The following is a 13941-nucleotide window of genomic DNA, read 5'->3' as shown; positions in this document are numbered from 1 at the left end:
AAAATGTCACTTCCCTAAGTGTCTGACTTTATACCTGGTCAGCGATCTTGCAACCAGGCAGAGCTACTTGGCACCGAGAACTGATGTTATTAGACCAGCTGCATTTGCTTCGCTGTAATACGGCTCCTAACACCCATGCAGAAATATCTTGCTGCCCTCAGTGACCTGTACCCACTGGCAGCACCAAGGGTGGCTGGAAAAGGGTATTGGTGGTGACAGGGTAATTAGCCCTACTATAATTTCTATTGCCAAACCTACATCTTTCCCATATAGGGATTCTGGCACTGCTGATGCCTGTCACAGACTGTCCCTGTGTGAAAGATGTGTAGTGGATGGTTTTCATATTGTAAAAAAGTTTGGTAGACTACATAGGCTGTGGTCATAAGGTGAGCAAACTTCTCTAGAAGACTACACTATGTAGACCACAGGTAACACTGTAGGTAAATGGATTCTAGAGTGATCCAATGAGATCTTGCAATAAATGGTAACTTGGGGGTAGAAGGACTAATCTTTGGTTATTTCCTTCCCTAGTGAAAGGAAAAGATCTCAAATAATTAACCTTTTATGAAACAATGCGAAAGGGTGGATTATTAGCCTGGAGATTTGTCCTTACACTAATAGGATTAACTTCCAATTAAAATGGAACTTGATTGTTCCATTTTTAAGGGGAAAAAATGGAACACTAAATCAAAGAACTGAGTGTATGTTACTACTTCCAGATATGTTGTAAAAATGTTTGAATGAAAGGTTATTAAACAGGAAAAAAGGCTAAGGTTTTATTTAACTGCTTACTCCTTGTAAGAAGTAGGAATATTTAGGGAAGGATGAGTAATAAAGCAAACTGAATGTCTTTGCGAAACTTCGCTGTTCATTTTAATCTTGTATGTGAAGTTTTCATATGCTTGCCTTGAAATGCATGACCTTTCAAAGCCACCGAAGGCAAATATCAAACAGGAAAGCCTCAAGTAACAAGAAAATGCCAGAAGTGAGTTGATCTGGTTTAACTCTGGTAAGAATTCTAGAGTAAACTTAGTTTGAATAGAAATTCCTGTTGCTGCTGAAAATCCATCGAACATAGATTCCTTTTCTTGCCTTAGAATCACTGAGTGAACGTAATTAAATTTTGAATTTTGAATTTTGAATCGCAGTGCCCCCTGCTATCCCTGGTTAGTCTGTTTATCAGATACCTACTGTGAAAGGACCCTGTGCCGGAGAGAAGCAGGACTCAGCCTTCACCCTCAGGGAGGGTGAGAGTACGAGGCGGCAGGTGCCACAGAAATGCCTGGTTTGGAGCTCCCAGTTCAGAGGGGCCACCGTGGCTGACAGGGCTGAGCAGACCCTGAGACGGAGGGCTGAGCAGAGTCCTAACTGGAAGAGAAGTTCCTCTAGGTATAGCAAATGCATAAGTCAAGGCAAATGAGAGGGCAGGAGCAAGCATATTGCATGGATAGGGAGATTTGATTGATAGAAATAAGAGGTTTAGGCAGGGATGAAGGGGAAGGCATGGTAGGCATTAGATTACCATGTGAAGATTTTTTTGTTTTCTTTCTCAATTATAAAAGCATCATACATACCAGTTAAGTTTAAATATGAATGAGTAAAAGGGAAGGTTTTCTTTCCTGTTTTTATTTCCCAGAGTGAAAACTAGGTATTTCTTTCACTATCCTTCTAGAAAATTTTTATGGGAACTCAACCACAAAGCTTTTTAAAATCTGCATAACAAAACAAGCAAAAAGGGGGGGGGGAATCATACCCTACATTCTGCACTACAGTTTTTTTTTTTAATTTAAAATATTACATTGAAATCTCTTGTACATCTTTCAGTCCAAAAAGTCTAGGTTCCTTTTAATAGTTTCACAGTATTTCATTCATTAATAGAATTCCTTTAACTAGTCTTTGATACAGGTGAATATAGTCTACAGTTTGAGGCTACTTTCAAAAAGAAAAAAAATTCTTTGGTGATCATATTTTTAATGCATTTGTATACTTTGGGTCTACCCATAAGATAAATTACTAGAATAAAATTTGCTGGGTTAAGGGGAGCTGAATTTTTTACATAATAAATTGCTCTCCAAAAAAGGGAATACCAGTTTATACTCTAATAATAAAGGGTGTGTCTTTCTCCACACTTTGGCCAACACTGGGTTTCATCACACTTTTCAATCTTTGCCAAGCTGGTAAATGAAAAATGGTACCTATTGTTTTAATTTGCATTTCTTTACTAGAATAAAGTTGAATTTTTTCAGAAACTTTCTGCACTTAGCCTTTGCTAAGTTTTCCATTGGGTTACTTGCCTTTTTATTACTAATTTGTGTGAGTTCTCTGAGTGTTAAAGCAGTTAGTTAGGTCAGGTGCTGCAAATAATTTCCCCAGGCTTGTCATTTGTCTCTTGATTTTGTTGTACAGTATCATTTTTTCCATAAAGAAGTTAAAAACTTTTATTACAGCCATAAACTCATGTTTCCCTGGGTTATTTTTATTTTGAAGTCTTTGCTCCATCCATCCGTGCTCCCCTCTGTTGCCTTCTGCCTTCTCCCCTGCTTCCCCCCTGCTCCCNCCCTCCCCCCCCCCCCCCCCCCCCCCCCCCCCCCCCCCCCCCCCCCCGCCTTCTGGCTCTCTTCATTGCCACTCTCTGTTGGCTTTTCTTATGTTCCTCCTGGATTATATGTTAAATTCCTAACTCCTCTTGCCTCTAATTTCTTAGGGTCCTTAAATCTGTTCTCACATGCTGGTCACTGGTTCCATTCCCAGTCAGGGCGTATGCAGGAGGCAATCTGTTGGTGTTTCTCTCTCACATTGATGTCTCTCTTCCTCTCTTTCTCCCTCCCTTCCCATCTCTCTAGAATCAATTTTAAAAAATCATAAAAGTTCAAAGTAAAGAGGGAAATTTTATCAAAGGGGGCAAAGCAGGTTTTCTTAATAAAGTTTGCATAATAAAAGTGGTCATGAATCTTTTACACGTCAAATGGGTTTAAAACAAAAAGCAGGAAGTGGCTGAAATGAACAGAGAAACTGACATACCTGAAAACAATGGGTGGGAGCTCTGATTTCCTCTCCATCTTTGCCTGAGATGGACAAAAGCATGTGCAAAGCAGAATTGAGAGGGTACATACTTGTATCTTAGAATGAGAGGCTATGTAACTAAGAATATGGTTTAAAAACTTTAAATTCTTCAAAATAAGTTTCAAAAGAAGATAGAGAAGGGAATAAATTGAGAGTTAGAAAACATGGATACACTGGTAACTGTTAGAAAAGTCAAATTAGCTCTGGCTGTGTAGCTCAGTTGGTTAGAGCATCATTTTGATCTATCAGTGGGTTCGATCCCCGGTCAGGGCAGCCAGTGAATGCGTAAATAAGTGGAACAGCAAATTGATGTTCCTTTTCCTCTGTCTCTTTCTCTCTGCCTTCCTTTCTCTCTGTAAAAAAGTTTTAAACAATTATTTAAAAAAGAAAAATTAAATTAATGTTAGGAGTGAGGTGGAAAGGGGAAGGGCAGGACCCAGTCAGTTTAATAGGCATTCTTTCAGACTTCCAAGCAACCACTGATTCCCACGTGGTGTGTGTAATTCAATAGCACTGAAAAACCTGAAAAGCTCTCCAGCCAACTTGATGAAGTTGCCTATTCCTGATAACAAAGCTTGATAAAACTAGCATTTAAAAAATTATAGACTAGTCTCATTTATTAATGTAGTTTTAAAAATCCAAAATATATATTTAAAAAAAACTCTAACAAGCTATAAGTATTGTATTGATTATGTCCCAAGACGGTTTACTCCAAGATCACAAAAATGGTATAGATTAAAACTGAAAACTGACTCTGGTAGTATGGTAAACTAGATCGTGATATGAATAAGAACGTTAGAGACACGGAGGACTGAGAAGGCCCAGTATGCTCTTAACTGAGATTCCAGGAGATGACAGAGGCTGGGGTGGGGGTGGGGGGTCTGCAATATTAGAGAAGGTAATATCTACAAGCAATTTTGAGCACAAGCAAAATATGTCTTCAGATTCAGGAAGCCAAATAAATCCCAAACAGAACAAATGAAATGCAATCCTCACCTATATACAATATAGAAAACTGCAGAGTGTATATATACAAATGTCATAAAATTAGCCACAGAGAAAAATAATTGCCCACAAGGTAACAGCAATTAGACTGACAATTGGTTTGCCAATGGCAATATTTGAAAGGCAGATAAATATCAGTGTCAAACTAGAACTCTGTTCCCAACAAATACCTCTCAACAAATTATCTTCAAGAACGAGGGCAAAATATACATATATTTTTTAACACAGGGAAGCTATATGACTTTCCTTAATGCCGAGGAGACAAATTCATCACCTACTTTTTTCTTGGAAAGAAAAATGAATAAACTAGGAATAAGAAATAATAAACTCTCTGAGCATAGGCATCTTGTTCACCACACCATCCATACATAGCAGGCACTCAGCAATCTGCAGGAACAACCCTGCTTTGGAATGACATTGGCTACCTGCCAGAAACAAGCAGTGGGGGTGATAGTGGAATGTTAGGGGCCTTCCTGCTAAGCATGGAGAGAAGTAGGGATGCCCAATATCACCACTGCTATCTAATGTTGTACCTGGAATTTTACTTGAGAAAAAGAAATGGCAACTATGAGAAGGAAGACATGACTGAGTTTTAAATCGATGGCATCTCTTTCTTATATAACAGAAACGAACCACCTGGAACACTGTCAGAAGTAATATATATAGAAATTTGACCCAGTGAGAGCAAACCAGTTTTTTAAAGTAGGGAAACTTTTTTTTTAATCTATTTATTTTTAGAGAGAGGGGAAGGGAGGGAGAAAGAGGGAGAGAAACATCAATGTGTGGTTGCCTCTCTGATGGGGCCCCCACTGGGGACCTGGCCGGGAATCGAACCAGCGACCCCTTGATTCACAGCCTGAACTCAATCCACTGAGCTACACCAGCCAGGGCAGAATAAGCCATTTTCTATCTAGGAGCTTGAGCCACCCTTTCTCAGTTTTTTGTTCAAAATAAAAACAATATGTAGGAATTCCTTCAGAGTGTTGTTTACCTACTGGGAACACAGAAGACTCAGAATGACTCCCGCTGAGTGGCGAATAGGGCAGGGCACCATTTATTGACGTTATTGGCTGCTCTAGAGGTATAAAGGAGCAAGCCGCCTGTTCTGTCTGAGGGTCATATTGGGGGAAGAGCCCTAAAATGCCTCATAGGCAAGGTGATCCTTGAGTCCAAATTCATGACTGAAAGGCTAAATTTTAAAGAAAAGTGTCTTTAATGTTATCCCAAAATGGGTGAGTCACGTGGTCATTTTTACATCTAACATATAGAGTAAAAGATGTTGAAAGGAGAAAACTCATCACTTAACAGATTGTGTTATAACTAAAGATCAGTAAGCTTTTATTTTGGAAGGAGGCTAATCGTAGTGATTGCCTACATAGACTTATTTTATAAAGAGATGTCTGAGTAGTTCAGTTCTAAGCTGATTATCCTAATAGGTTTGGTTGGTACAGTAGTTGACAGTGGTCTGCCTATTAATTAACAAAGTATTTTTATTTTTAACTTGAACTCTAAGCTCTGATTAAACAATATGATTAATTAGAGCACTCGAGACTTAGCTCAGAATTGATGGCTTGGGAGCTTCAAAATTGCTCCTCTCTAATTGTGCTTTTTATAAGTGAACTGTATACTCTTAACTCCCTCTCTCTGTGGGAACGGAGGGAGCGCCTCTCTCACGGTTGGACTCCTGTAGTCTTTGTATCTTTCTCTCCTGTAGACATTGACCTTCTGCCTACACCCTACAATCGCTTCAGTAAAGTCCTTTTAGTCTAATGAGGATGCCTGAGCAGTTTCACTTTAAAAAATTTATGATTAACTAAAATAATTCTTTCTTTTTTAGGATTGTAGAAATCTATAGTAGAAGATTACAAGGTAAATTTTAAAACTATGTTTTTTACAGAAAAATTTTTTCTTAAGGAAACAGCATTTTTGTTCTTATTATAAGTATAATGCATATGACATAACAATTAAAACCCCATAGGAATATAAACAGAAAAAGCCTGCTATGCACGTTCCTTCACATTTTATGCAACTACAAACATTTAAAAATTCATTTATTTTTATTACACTTCAAAACAGGCTCATATTATAACTAGTGGGCTTCATTTGTCTTTTATCCCCACTTTTTTTTCACGTATGTGTTAAACATTTCCCCTGCGTACATGTATGTGTCTCATTTGTTCTGCCTACTGTTTAGCACTCCATTGCATACCTGTGTTGTGGCTTGATTTAATCAATCTGTGCTCTGATAGACATTTGGGGATTTTGTCAGCTTTCAAATGGATGTAATGCTTCAGTGAATGTATGTATTCAAAGATGAGCTGTGTATCAGTACAGGAACTGCATTATTTAGGTTAAATCATTGGTTTTTAACATTGCTCTAAGTGCAGCTCAATAACAGACTGTAACCCTTGTGTTAATCCTGTTGCCGAGCCATTCATTTGCTCTGCTCTACCTCTGTGGAGGTGCTTGTTACCAAGACTCTGGTGGACTCGCTGCACACCTGACTCTGGCTGTCTTAATCTGTTCCCCACAGTGGCACTGGAGGGCGCCAGGGGCTCCTGAGCAGTCGTCAGTACTGGCCTGCAGGGCAGGGAGTTGAACAGGGCCTCCTTGGCCCAGGCAGCAAACAAAGCCAAGTGGTAGAAGCTGGTTGTCTAGGCCTTTAAATCTCATAGAAGTCTGCTTTTTCAGATGTTATATATTTTGGAGACAGCAAAAGCTTTCAGCTCTCTTTGTGTCAGACACTTAAACTCAGCTCCTTGTCACACCCACAGTTCAGGAGCGCCTGACGAAGCAAATTGCCGTAGCTATCACAGAAGCCTTGCGACCCGCTGGAGTTGGGGTGGTGGTTGAAGCAACGTAAGTCCGTGTTTGCCTTTAATAACGTCGTAGTGGTGATGAAAGTGATACTGAGTGCTGCTCGGTATTCCTGGCGCAGGCGGTGCCACACACTGACACTGTCCCGTCTTCCACCCCTGAGCACGAAAGCCCTTGTACCCCCTTCACTTAACTGTGTTGCCGAAATGGGCACCAAAACAGGGAACACTGTTTTTTCTTTCTCCTGTTTTTGTTTTTATGGGGGTTGTGGAAGAGCAGGGAGTCATAAGCTGGGGTATAGCAATTTGTACAACCAGCAGCGTTGTATGTCTTCTCTTGATTTCTTTTTTAGCTCTTTGTTGCCCCAAGCAGAGTTTTCCTAATATTTTGACACATATTTTAAAAATAGAGAGGACTAAGAATGGATACAAAGTGCAGCTGAAGACTCTTCTTTAAGTTAGAGTGCATTTTGAGAGCTGCCCACAGCTCGTGGGCAGAGTTCTCCTCTGCGCTCCTGGCGTGGCTTGGACTCTACCACGTGTGCTGTCCGGCCTCGCCAAGTTGATCGCCGTGCTCTGGACTCTGGCTGGTGAGCCCAGCATGCTCTGGAACTTCCCTGAGCACCTCGGCTGGCCTAGTGTTGTCCTGGGCCTGAAGACGGGTCAAGTGAGAACTCCAGTTTCTCTTCGTCTGCAGGCCATTTGTATTATCTTCACTCAGGGAGAATATCCCAATTCCCCCTCTCCTGTCGGATGCCAGAAGGACTCGGCCACTAAGAATAAAAACCAGAAGACTAAGAAGCTTAAAAAGTTTTTTTAGGATAAAATTTGTCTCAGTGACAAACTTGGTCATTGTGAACTTGGTTTAATCAAGTTTATTATTATTTTTGGACTGCTTTTTATTTTAAAAACCAAACCAGTAACTGTCTGTTCTCCCTTTGTTGGCTTGTTTTGCAGTCACATGTGCATGGTCATGCGAGGGGTGCAGAAAATGAACAGCAAGACTGTGACCAGCACGATGTTGGGTGTGTTCCGGGAAGATCCAAAGACGCGTGAAGAGTTTCTCACTCTCATTAGGAGCTGAGCTTTCAGCACATGCTGTGTGCTTTGCAGACCAGGCCTCTAACAGTAGCATTGGTTGTCTGGTCTTAATTGTTTGTACAATTCCCTTCTCAGTTGTAACAGATGTGAAACTTACTCCTTCTCACTAATTGTATTTCCTAATTATTTATCGCAGGTCAAATAACAGTAATTTTAGTAAAGGGGTAGGTGCACTACTTTCTTCTAGCCACCACTGAGTGGCAACGTTCAAGCACACTGCCGATAGTGTTAAGCTGTATGTGTACTCCCCTTGCCGTTCTGATAACCTGAGGATGCTGGGAAGGGAGAAGAACTCATGTCCTTTGTTCAAATAGGATCGTGATTTGGTTTATAAGCATAGGGGTGTTGGGAATGGGAGAAAATATGGCCAATATTTTGCTTTTTCCACTCCCCGAACAAAATGGTATAGAGCTTAAAGTAATTTATTGTATAATGTGCAGCATCGCTCTGCAGATTCAAAGTTCAACAGGCTCCACTTTAATCATGTTTATTAAACCGCCAGTGACACTTTATTTTTTACATATTTATTTAACTGTCTAGTTGTAATGTTAGTCACCAAGGGGAGGTGATGAAATACCTATGTTTTTGATTTTATAGTGAGTGAAAAAGTCACATTTCTACCTTCTATTCCTTTTAAAATTCATGTCTAGGGAATTAGTTCCTGGAGTTGTTTACGAGTGTATTCTCATGTCAACCTACAGGGATTTAGACATTTAACTCTCTGTGCCTTGATGAGAATATCACACCATTTAGAGTGTAGATACCTTTGCCTTCATTTAAAAGCCATTATTTTATAAGACTTAGTACTGACATGGAACATAAATAGTGCTCAGAGTTCCTTTTGAAGTTTCTTGGGAGCTTACTTTGTGTGTTTCTTGCAGATGCCTCAAAACTTTTAAAAAATCTTATCAGTAGTGTTTCCAGATATTCCAGAAACTGCTGAGTGCTCGTTACTTTCAGGTCTGTAGGGCCATGGCTTCCATGGCCTTGGAAGGATGCAGGAGGAGCTCACTGTGCACTGCGCTATGAGCTACGTCTGTCCAGCATCTACTGACACTGTGTTGTTGGTGTCTGTGCAAGTGCCCCGTAATCTTCAGGAATTACTGGGAAATACCAGAAGCTCCCGTCCTGGTTTCCCTTGTGGTCCACAGGACCTGGTCTTCAGTGTTAACTGTTTAAGCAGGCTAGGTCTTTCAGTCCAGGAAGCTGTTGCCTTATTAATGATTATCTTAAAATTTCCTCTACTGGGGCGGTGTGGGCCAAATTAAAACAAAATAACCAAACACCCCTGCAAAAACACAAACACGATTTTTCATGGAGAAGCCTCTTGTCTGGCTGACAGTAGTCCATCACCTTAAGAAGCTTTCCCTACAGTCAGTGCTTGCTTTAACTCTGGTCGCCCTGTCTCTGCCACTTAGATGTATTTTGTTTGGCTTATGATGAGGCTAAATGGCAGAGGTTTTTTAAAAAAAAACATTCCCTACTTCCATTTTCTGTATTTTTCTATATTTGGATTCTCTAAAGTACAGTGGTGGTTGATTCTGAGTTCCTTTTAAAATCAAAGCTAGTATAAACATTATCCTGCCTAGTATTTAGACATTTAGAGGTAGAGCATTCAACTCATGTTTGGTATTTTAAAGTAAAAGCAGGTGTGACTAGGAGGACCAAAGACATTGTTAATGTAAATTTATCTTTCTGAGACAAATTGTATTCCTTTTTAAAGTGATTCTTTAACATTCCCTGGAAGTGTTCTCATAAAAGTCTAATGTATTCACAGGCTGTTGTTTTACTGGTAAATGCAAAGTAATTACCTTGTCTGTTTTACTCTGGTCTGTAGTACTTCAAAATGACCTTTTCATATCCATGAACTTGAGTCCGTTTTGGGGACTTTTAACATTGTGCAATTAAATTGTCTAAATTTTATGTATGTGTGTATGTTCCTAAAGTTAATTCTATTTAAATTATTAAAGTGTTATAACTTTGTTCTTGGGAAAGTAGTGTTTTTTTTTGAACCACTAGTATAGATATAACAACTAATTTGATTGTTTTCATTGTATTCTGGTTTAGCAAAGCTACCCTCCATGAGGGCTTCTTGCAGCCTTGATGCTATCAGAGTATAAATCCCAGTGGCAGGGCGAATTCACCCCAGGCTCTCTGTTTCCCTTCGGTACTGGGCTGGAGCATTGCTGTCCTCACCCCCTGCAGTCTGGGCTGAGAATGAGGACTCCGAGTGGCCCCCTTGTGTCTCTTGTCCTAAGCTTAAGTTTGAGTGACAGCAGCCTCCTGAGGACTGGCGCTGCTTTCTGTGTGGGCGCAGCTGGGGAAGGAAAGGCTGGGGAGGGAAGGGCTAGGGCACGGAGCCAGGCAGTGCGGGAAGTGGAAGAAAGTTTTCCTTTTCTAGAAAAGAGCCTATCCTGGGCAAAACTTCCAGGTAGGTGCAAAGGTTTTGCTGCCTCTTTCTGTTCTGCCCGGTGACTTCATCCCATCCTCTTTCCTGGTGGTCTCCTCCCTGTTCCCTGCTCTACCCAGGCAGAGGCCCTGCCCTCACTGGCTGTCAGCATGCCTGGGTGCTGGTGACTGGGGTTGGCCTGCTGCTCCTTGCAGGACCCTGTAGACTGTTTGGATAGCTGTTCTCATCACACAACGTGGGAATGCTTAACCGAAATAATACAACCCTAAAGCCACAACTCCCAGATGTCAGTAAAACAATGAGCTTCTCATCAAAGCCCACATTGCTGCTCCTAAATTTTTTCACTAAAGATTGATTGGCTGAGTTCCTTGTTCTGTCACTTGGTGGAAGAGCAGATGCAGACACCAAAAGTTTCAGAGAAAGCTGGCTGTGTGTCAACACAGAACAGCTGGATTCCTAATGGGCCAGAATCCTCCTGTTGAAGGTGAGGAGGAAAGAGTTTTAATAAATGAGGTCAAGGCCAAGTAGGTTCCTGACAGCCCCAACCCTCCCAGAAGCTCTTGCTTTATGTTTTAGTCTTCTTTTTAATGTTTTTTTAAAAGATTTTATTTATTTTCAAAGAGAGGGGAAGGCAGGGAGAAAGTGAGGGAGAGAAACATCAATGTATGGTTGCCTCTCGTGCACCCCCTACTGGGGACCTGGTCCAAAGCCCAGGCATTCACCCAGACTGGGTATCAAAGCAGCGACCCTTTGGTTCACAGGCCAGCACTCAGTCCCTTGAGTCACACCAGCCAGGGCTATGTTTTAGTTTTTATTATGGAAACAATGAAGCATACAATAGTAGACCACACATGAGTATGAACCCCCGTGTACCTCCCACCCATGCCAGTGAGTCTCAATTCCTCCTGGCCATCTCACTTCCTCTGTACCTCCCATCTCCACTGGGTTATTTCAAAGTAAATTTCAATATTGTATTTTAAATTTTTATTATTTAAATTATTTTCCAATTACAGTTGGCATAAAACATATTAGCTTCAGGTGTACAACATAATGATCAGATGTTTATATTCTTCACAGAATGGTTACCCAATAAGCCAGACATCATCTCATCTATAAGCATTTCAGAGTTTCTAAACAAAGGAATCATGTGAAAGAATGCCACTCATTACACCCCCCAAAATCAGTGCTTTTATATGAAACATCCACTCACCATTCACTGTTCCCCTAATGTCTCATATGCTTTCTTTTTTATAGTTTATTTGAATGCTGAGGTCTATGCATTACAATTGGTATATCTGTTTTTTTATTGTGGTAAAAGGCACGTAACATAAACACTACCATCTTAGCCATTTTTAGGTGTACAGTACAGTAGTAACTACATGCACACTGTTGTGCGGCAGATGTCTGAGACTTGCAAAGCTGGAGCCCTGTACCCATTGGACACCTCCCACCACCCCTACTCCCAGCCCCTGATCCCCACTGTTCTGCTTTGTTTCCAAGTGTGAATACTTTAGATACCTCTCATGTAGAATCATGCAGTGTTCGCCTTTTTGTGACTGGCTTTTTTTCACTTAGCATAAGTAGCTTCATGATTCATGTTGTAGCATGTAAGAGGGTTTCCTTCTTTTTAAAATAATATTAATATTTTAGGGTTTGTATAGATCACACTTTACCCATTCATCTGCTGCTACCTCTTGGATTGCTGTTATTTTGTGAATAACAACATAATGAACATGAAAGTGCAAGTATCTCCTCAAGACCCTGTTTTCAATTCTTTTGGATATATGTGCAAAACTGAAATTGCTCTATTTTATGGTAATTCTTTCCAAAAATTTTTTTGAGGAATTCTATGCTGTTTTTCATTGCGGCTGTACCGTTTTGCATTCCCACCAACAATGCACAAGGGTTCTGAGTTCTCCATATTTTTGCCAAAACTCAGTTGACAATTTTTTTGATAATGGCCATTCTGATGGTTATGAAGTAACATCTCATTGTGGTTCTGATCTGCATTTCTCTGATGAGTAGTGATGTTGAACATCTTTTCATATGCATTTTGAACATCTATCTATTTTCTATGGAGAAATGAATAGTCAAGTCCTCTGCCCATTTTTTAAAAAGGTTTTTATTTTTAGAGAGAGGGGAAGGGAGGAAGAAAGACAGAAATATTGTTGTGCAAAAGAAACACTGATTGGACCTCCTCCCACACACCCCCAGATGAGAACCTGGCTCACATCTCGGGCACGGGCCCTCACTGTGATCTAACCAGCAACCCTTTGGTTTAGGGCTCACCTTTCAGCCAGGTTGTTTTTGTTATTGAGTTGTCAGAGTTTTTTATGTACTAACCCCTGGTCAGATAAATGGTTTGTAAATATTTTCTCCTATTCCGTAGATTGCCTTTCACTCTATTCTTTGCTGCGTACAAGTTTTTACGTTTGATGTTATCCCATTTGTCAGTTTTTGCATTTGTTGCCTGTGTTTTTGCTGTCATATCCAGGAAGTCATTGCCCATGCCAGTATTATAAAGCTCTCCTCTGTGTTGTTTCCTAGGGCTTACATATAGTTTTAGTTTTTACACAGAGACCTTTAATCCACATTGAGTTAATCTTTGTACGTGGTGTCAGGTAAGGGTCCAGCCTCTTCTTCTTTTTGGGGGCATTCTCCAGGGTTTCCAGCGCCGTTTGTTGAGGGAACAGTCCTTTCCCCGTTGTGTCCCCTTGGCACCTTTGTCAGCGATCGTTTAACCAGACATTCGAGGATTTGTTTCTGGGCTCTCTATTGTGCTCCATTGGTGAATATATCTATTTTTAGCAAGTACTGCACTATTTTGACTATTGTGGCTTTGTAATACATTTTGAAATCAGGAAGTGTGAGGCCTCCGGCTTCATTTTTCCTTCCCAAGGTTATTTTTAGCTGTTCAAATTCCTTTGAAATTGCATACGAATTTTAGAGGTTTTTTTTGTTTCTGCGAACAATGCCATTGGGATTTTGATAGGGATTGTGTGGAACGTGTAGATTGTTTTGGGTGGTATGGACATTTTAACAATATTAAGTCTTCCAATTCATGAACGTGGGCTATCTTTCCATTTACTGCGTCTTTTAATTGCTTTTATCAACGGTTTGTGGTTTGAAAAGTCTCTTTAACCGTCCCCCTCGTTAAGCTTATTCCTGGACATTATCATATTTTTAAAAAACAGACTATTTTTTTAAAGAAGTTTCGAGTTCACAGTAAAATGGAGTGGCAGTTACAGAGACTTCTCACGCACCACCTCCACCCCCACGGGTGCACAGCTCCCTGTCGTCAGCGCCACTCAGCAGAGTGGGACATTCGTTACAATCGATTGTCTTCCACTGACCCACTGTTGTCCCCCGAAGTCCGGAGTTTACATCAGGCTTCCCTCGTCGTGCTGCACGTTTTACAGATTTGCATAATCGTGTGAGGACGTGTATCTGCCATTACAGTGTCGTGTGGAGAAGTCCCCTTCCCCCAAAGTCCTCTGTCCTGTACCTATTCACCACCTGTTTTATTTTTTCTACACGACTGCAAAT

At 40.6% G+C, this 13941-nt stretch overlaps 1 protein-coding gene across 1 annotated transcript in view; it reads left to right on the top strand.

Annotated features, from left to right (window-relative positions):
- GCH1 (GTP cyclohydrolase 1) overlaps positions 1 to 9617 on the top strand; it is a 37959-nt gene extending 28342 nt beyond the window's left edge. Inside the window, exons 4-6 of the mRNA XM_037054346.1 lie at positions 5906 to 5937; positions 6843 to 6927; positions 7842 to 9617. Of these exons, the coding sequence (XP_036910241.1) occupies positions 5906 to 5937; positions 6843 to 6927; positions 7842 to 7968 (244 nt within the window). The 3' untranslated portion in view covers positions 7969 to 9617. The remainder of the gene's footprint in view (positions 1 to 5905; positions 5938 to 6842; positions 6928 to 7841) is intronic.
- The last annotated feature ends 4324 nt before the right edge of the window (positions 9618 to 13941 follow it).

Source organism: Sturnira hondurensis, unplaced genomic scaffold (assembly GCF_014824575.4).
Source record: "Sturnira hondurensis isolate 20B ecotype Veracruz unplaced genomic scaffold, ASM1482457v3 Scaffold0008196, whole genome shotgun sequence".
NCBI lineage: Eukaryota > Metazoa > Chordata > Mammalia > Chiroptera > Phyllostomidae > Sturnira > Sturnira hondurensis.
This window is presented reverse-complemented; position numbering and strand designations above follow the sequence as displayed.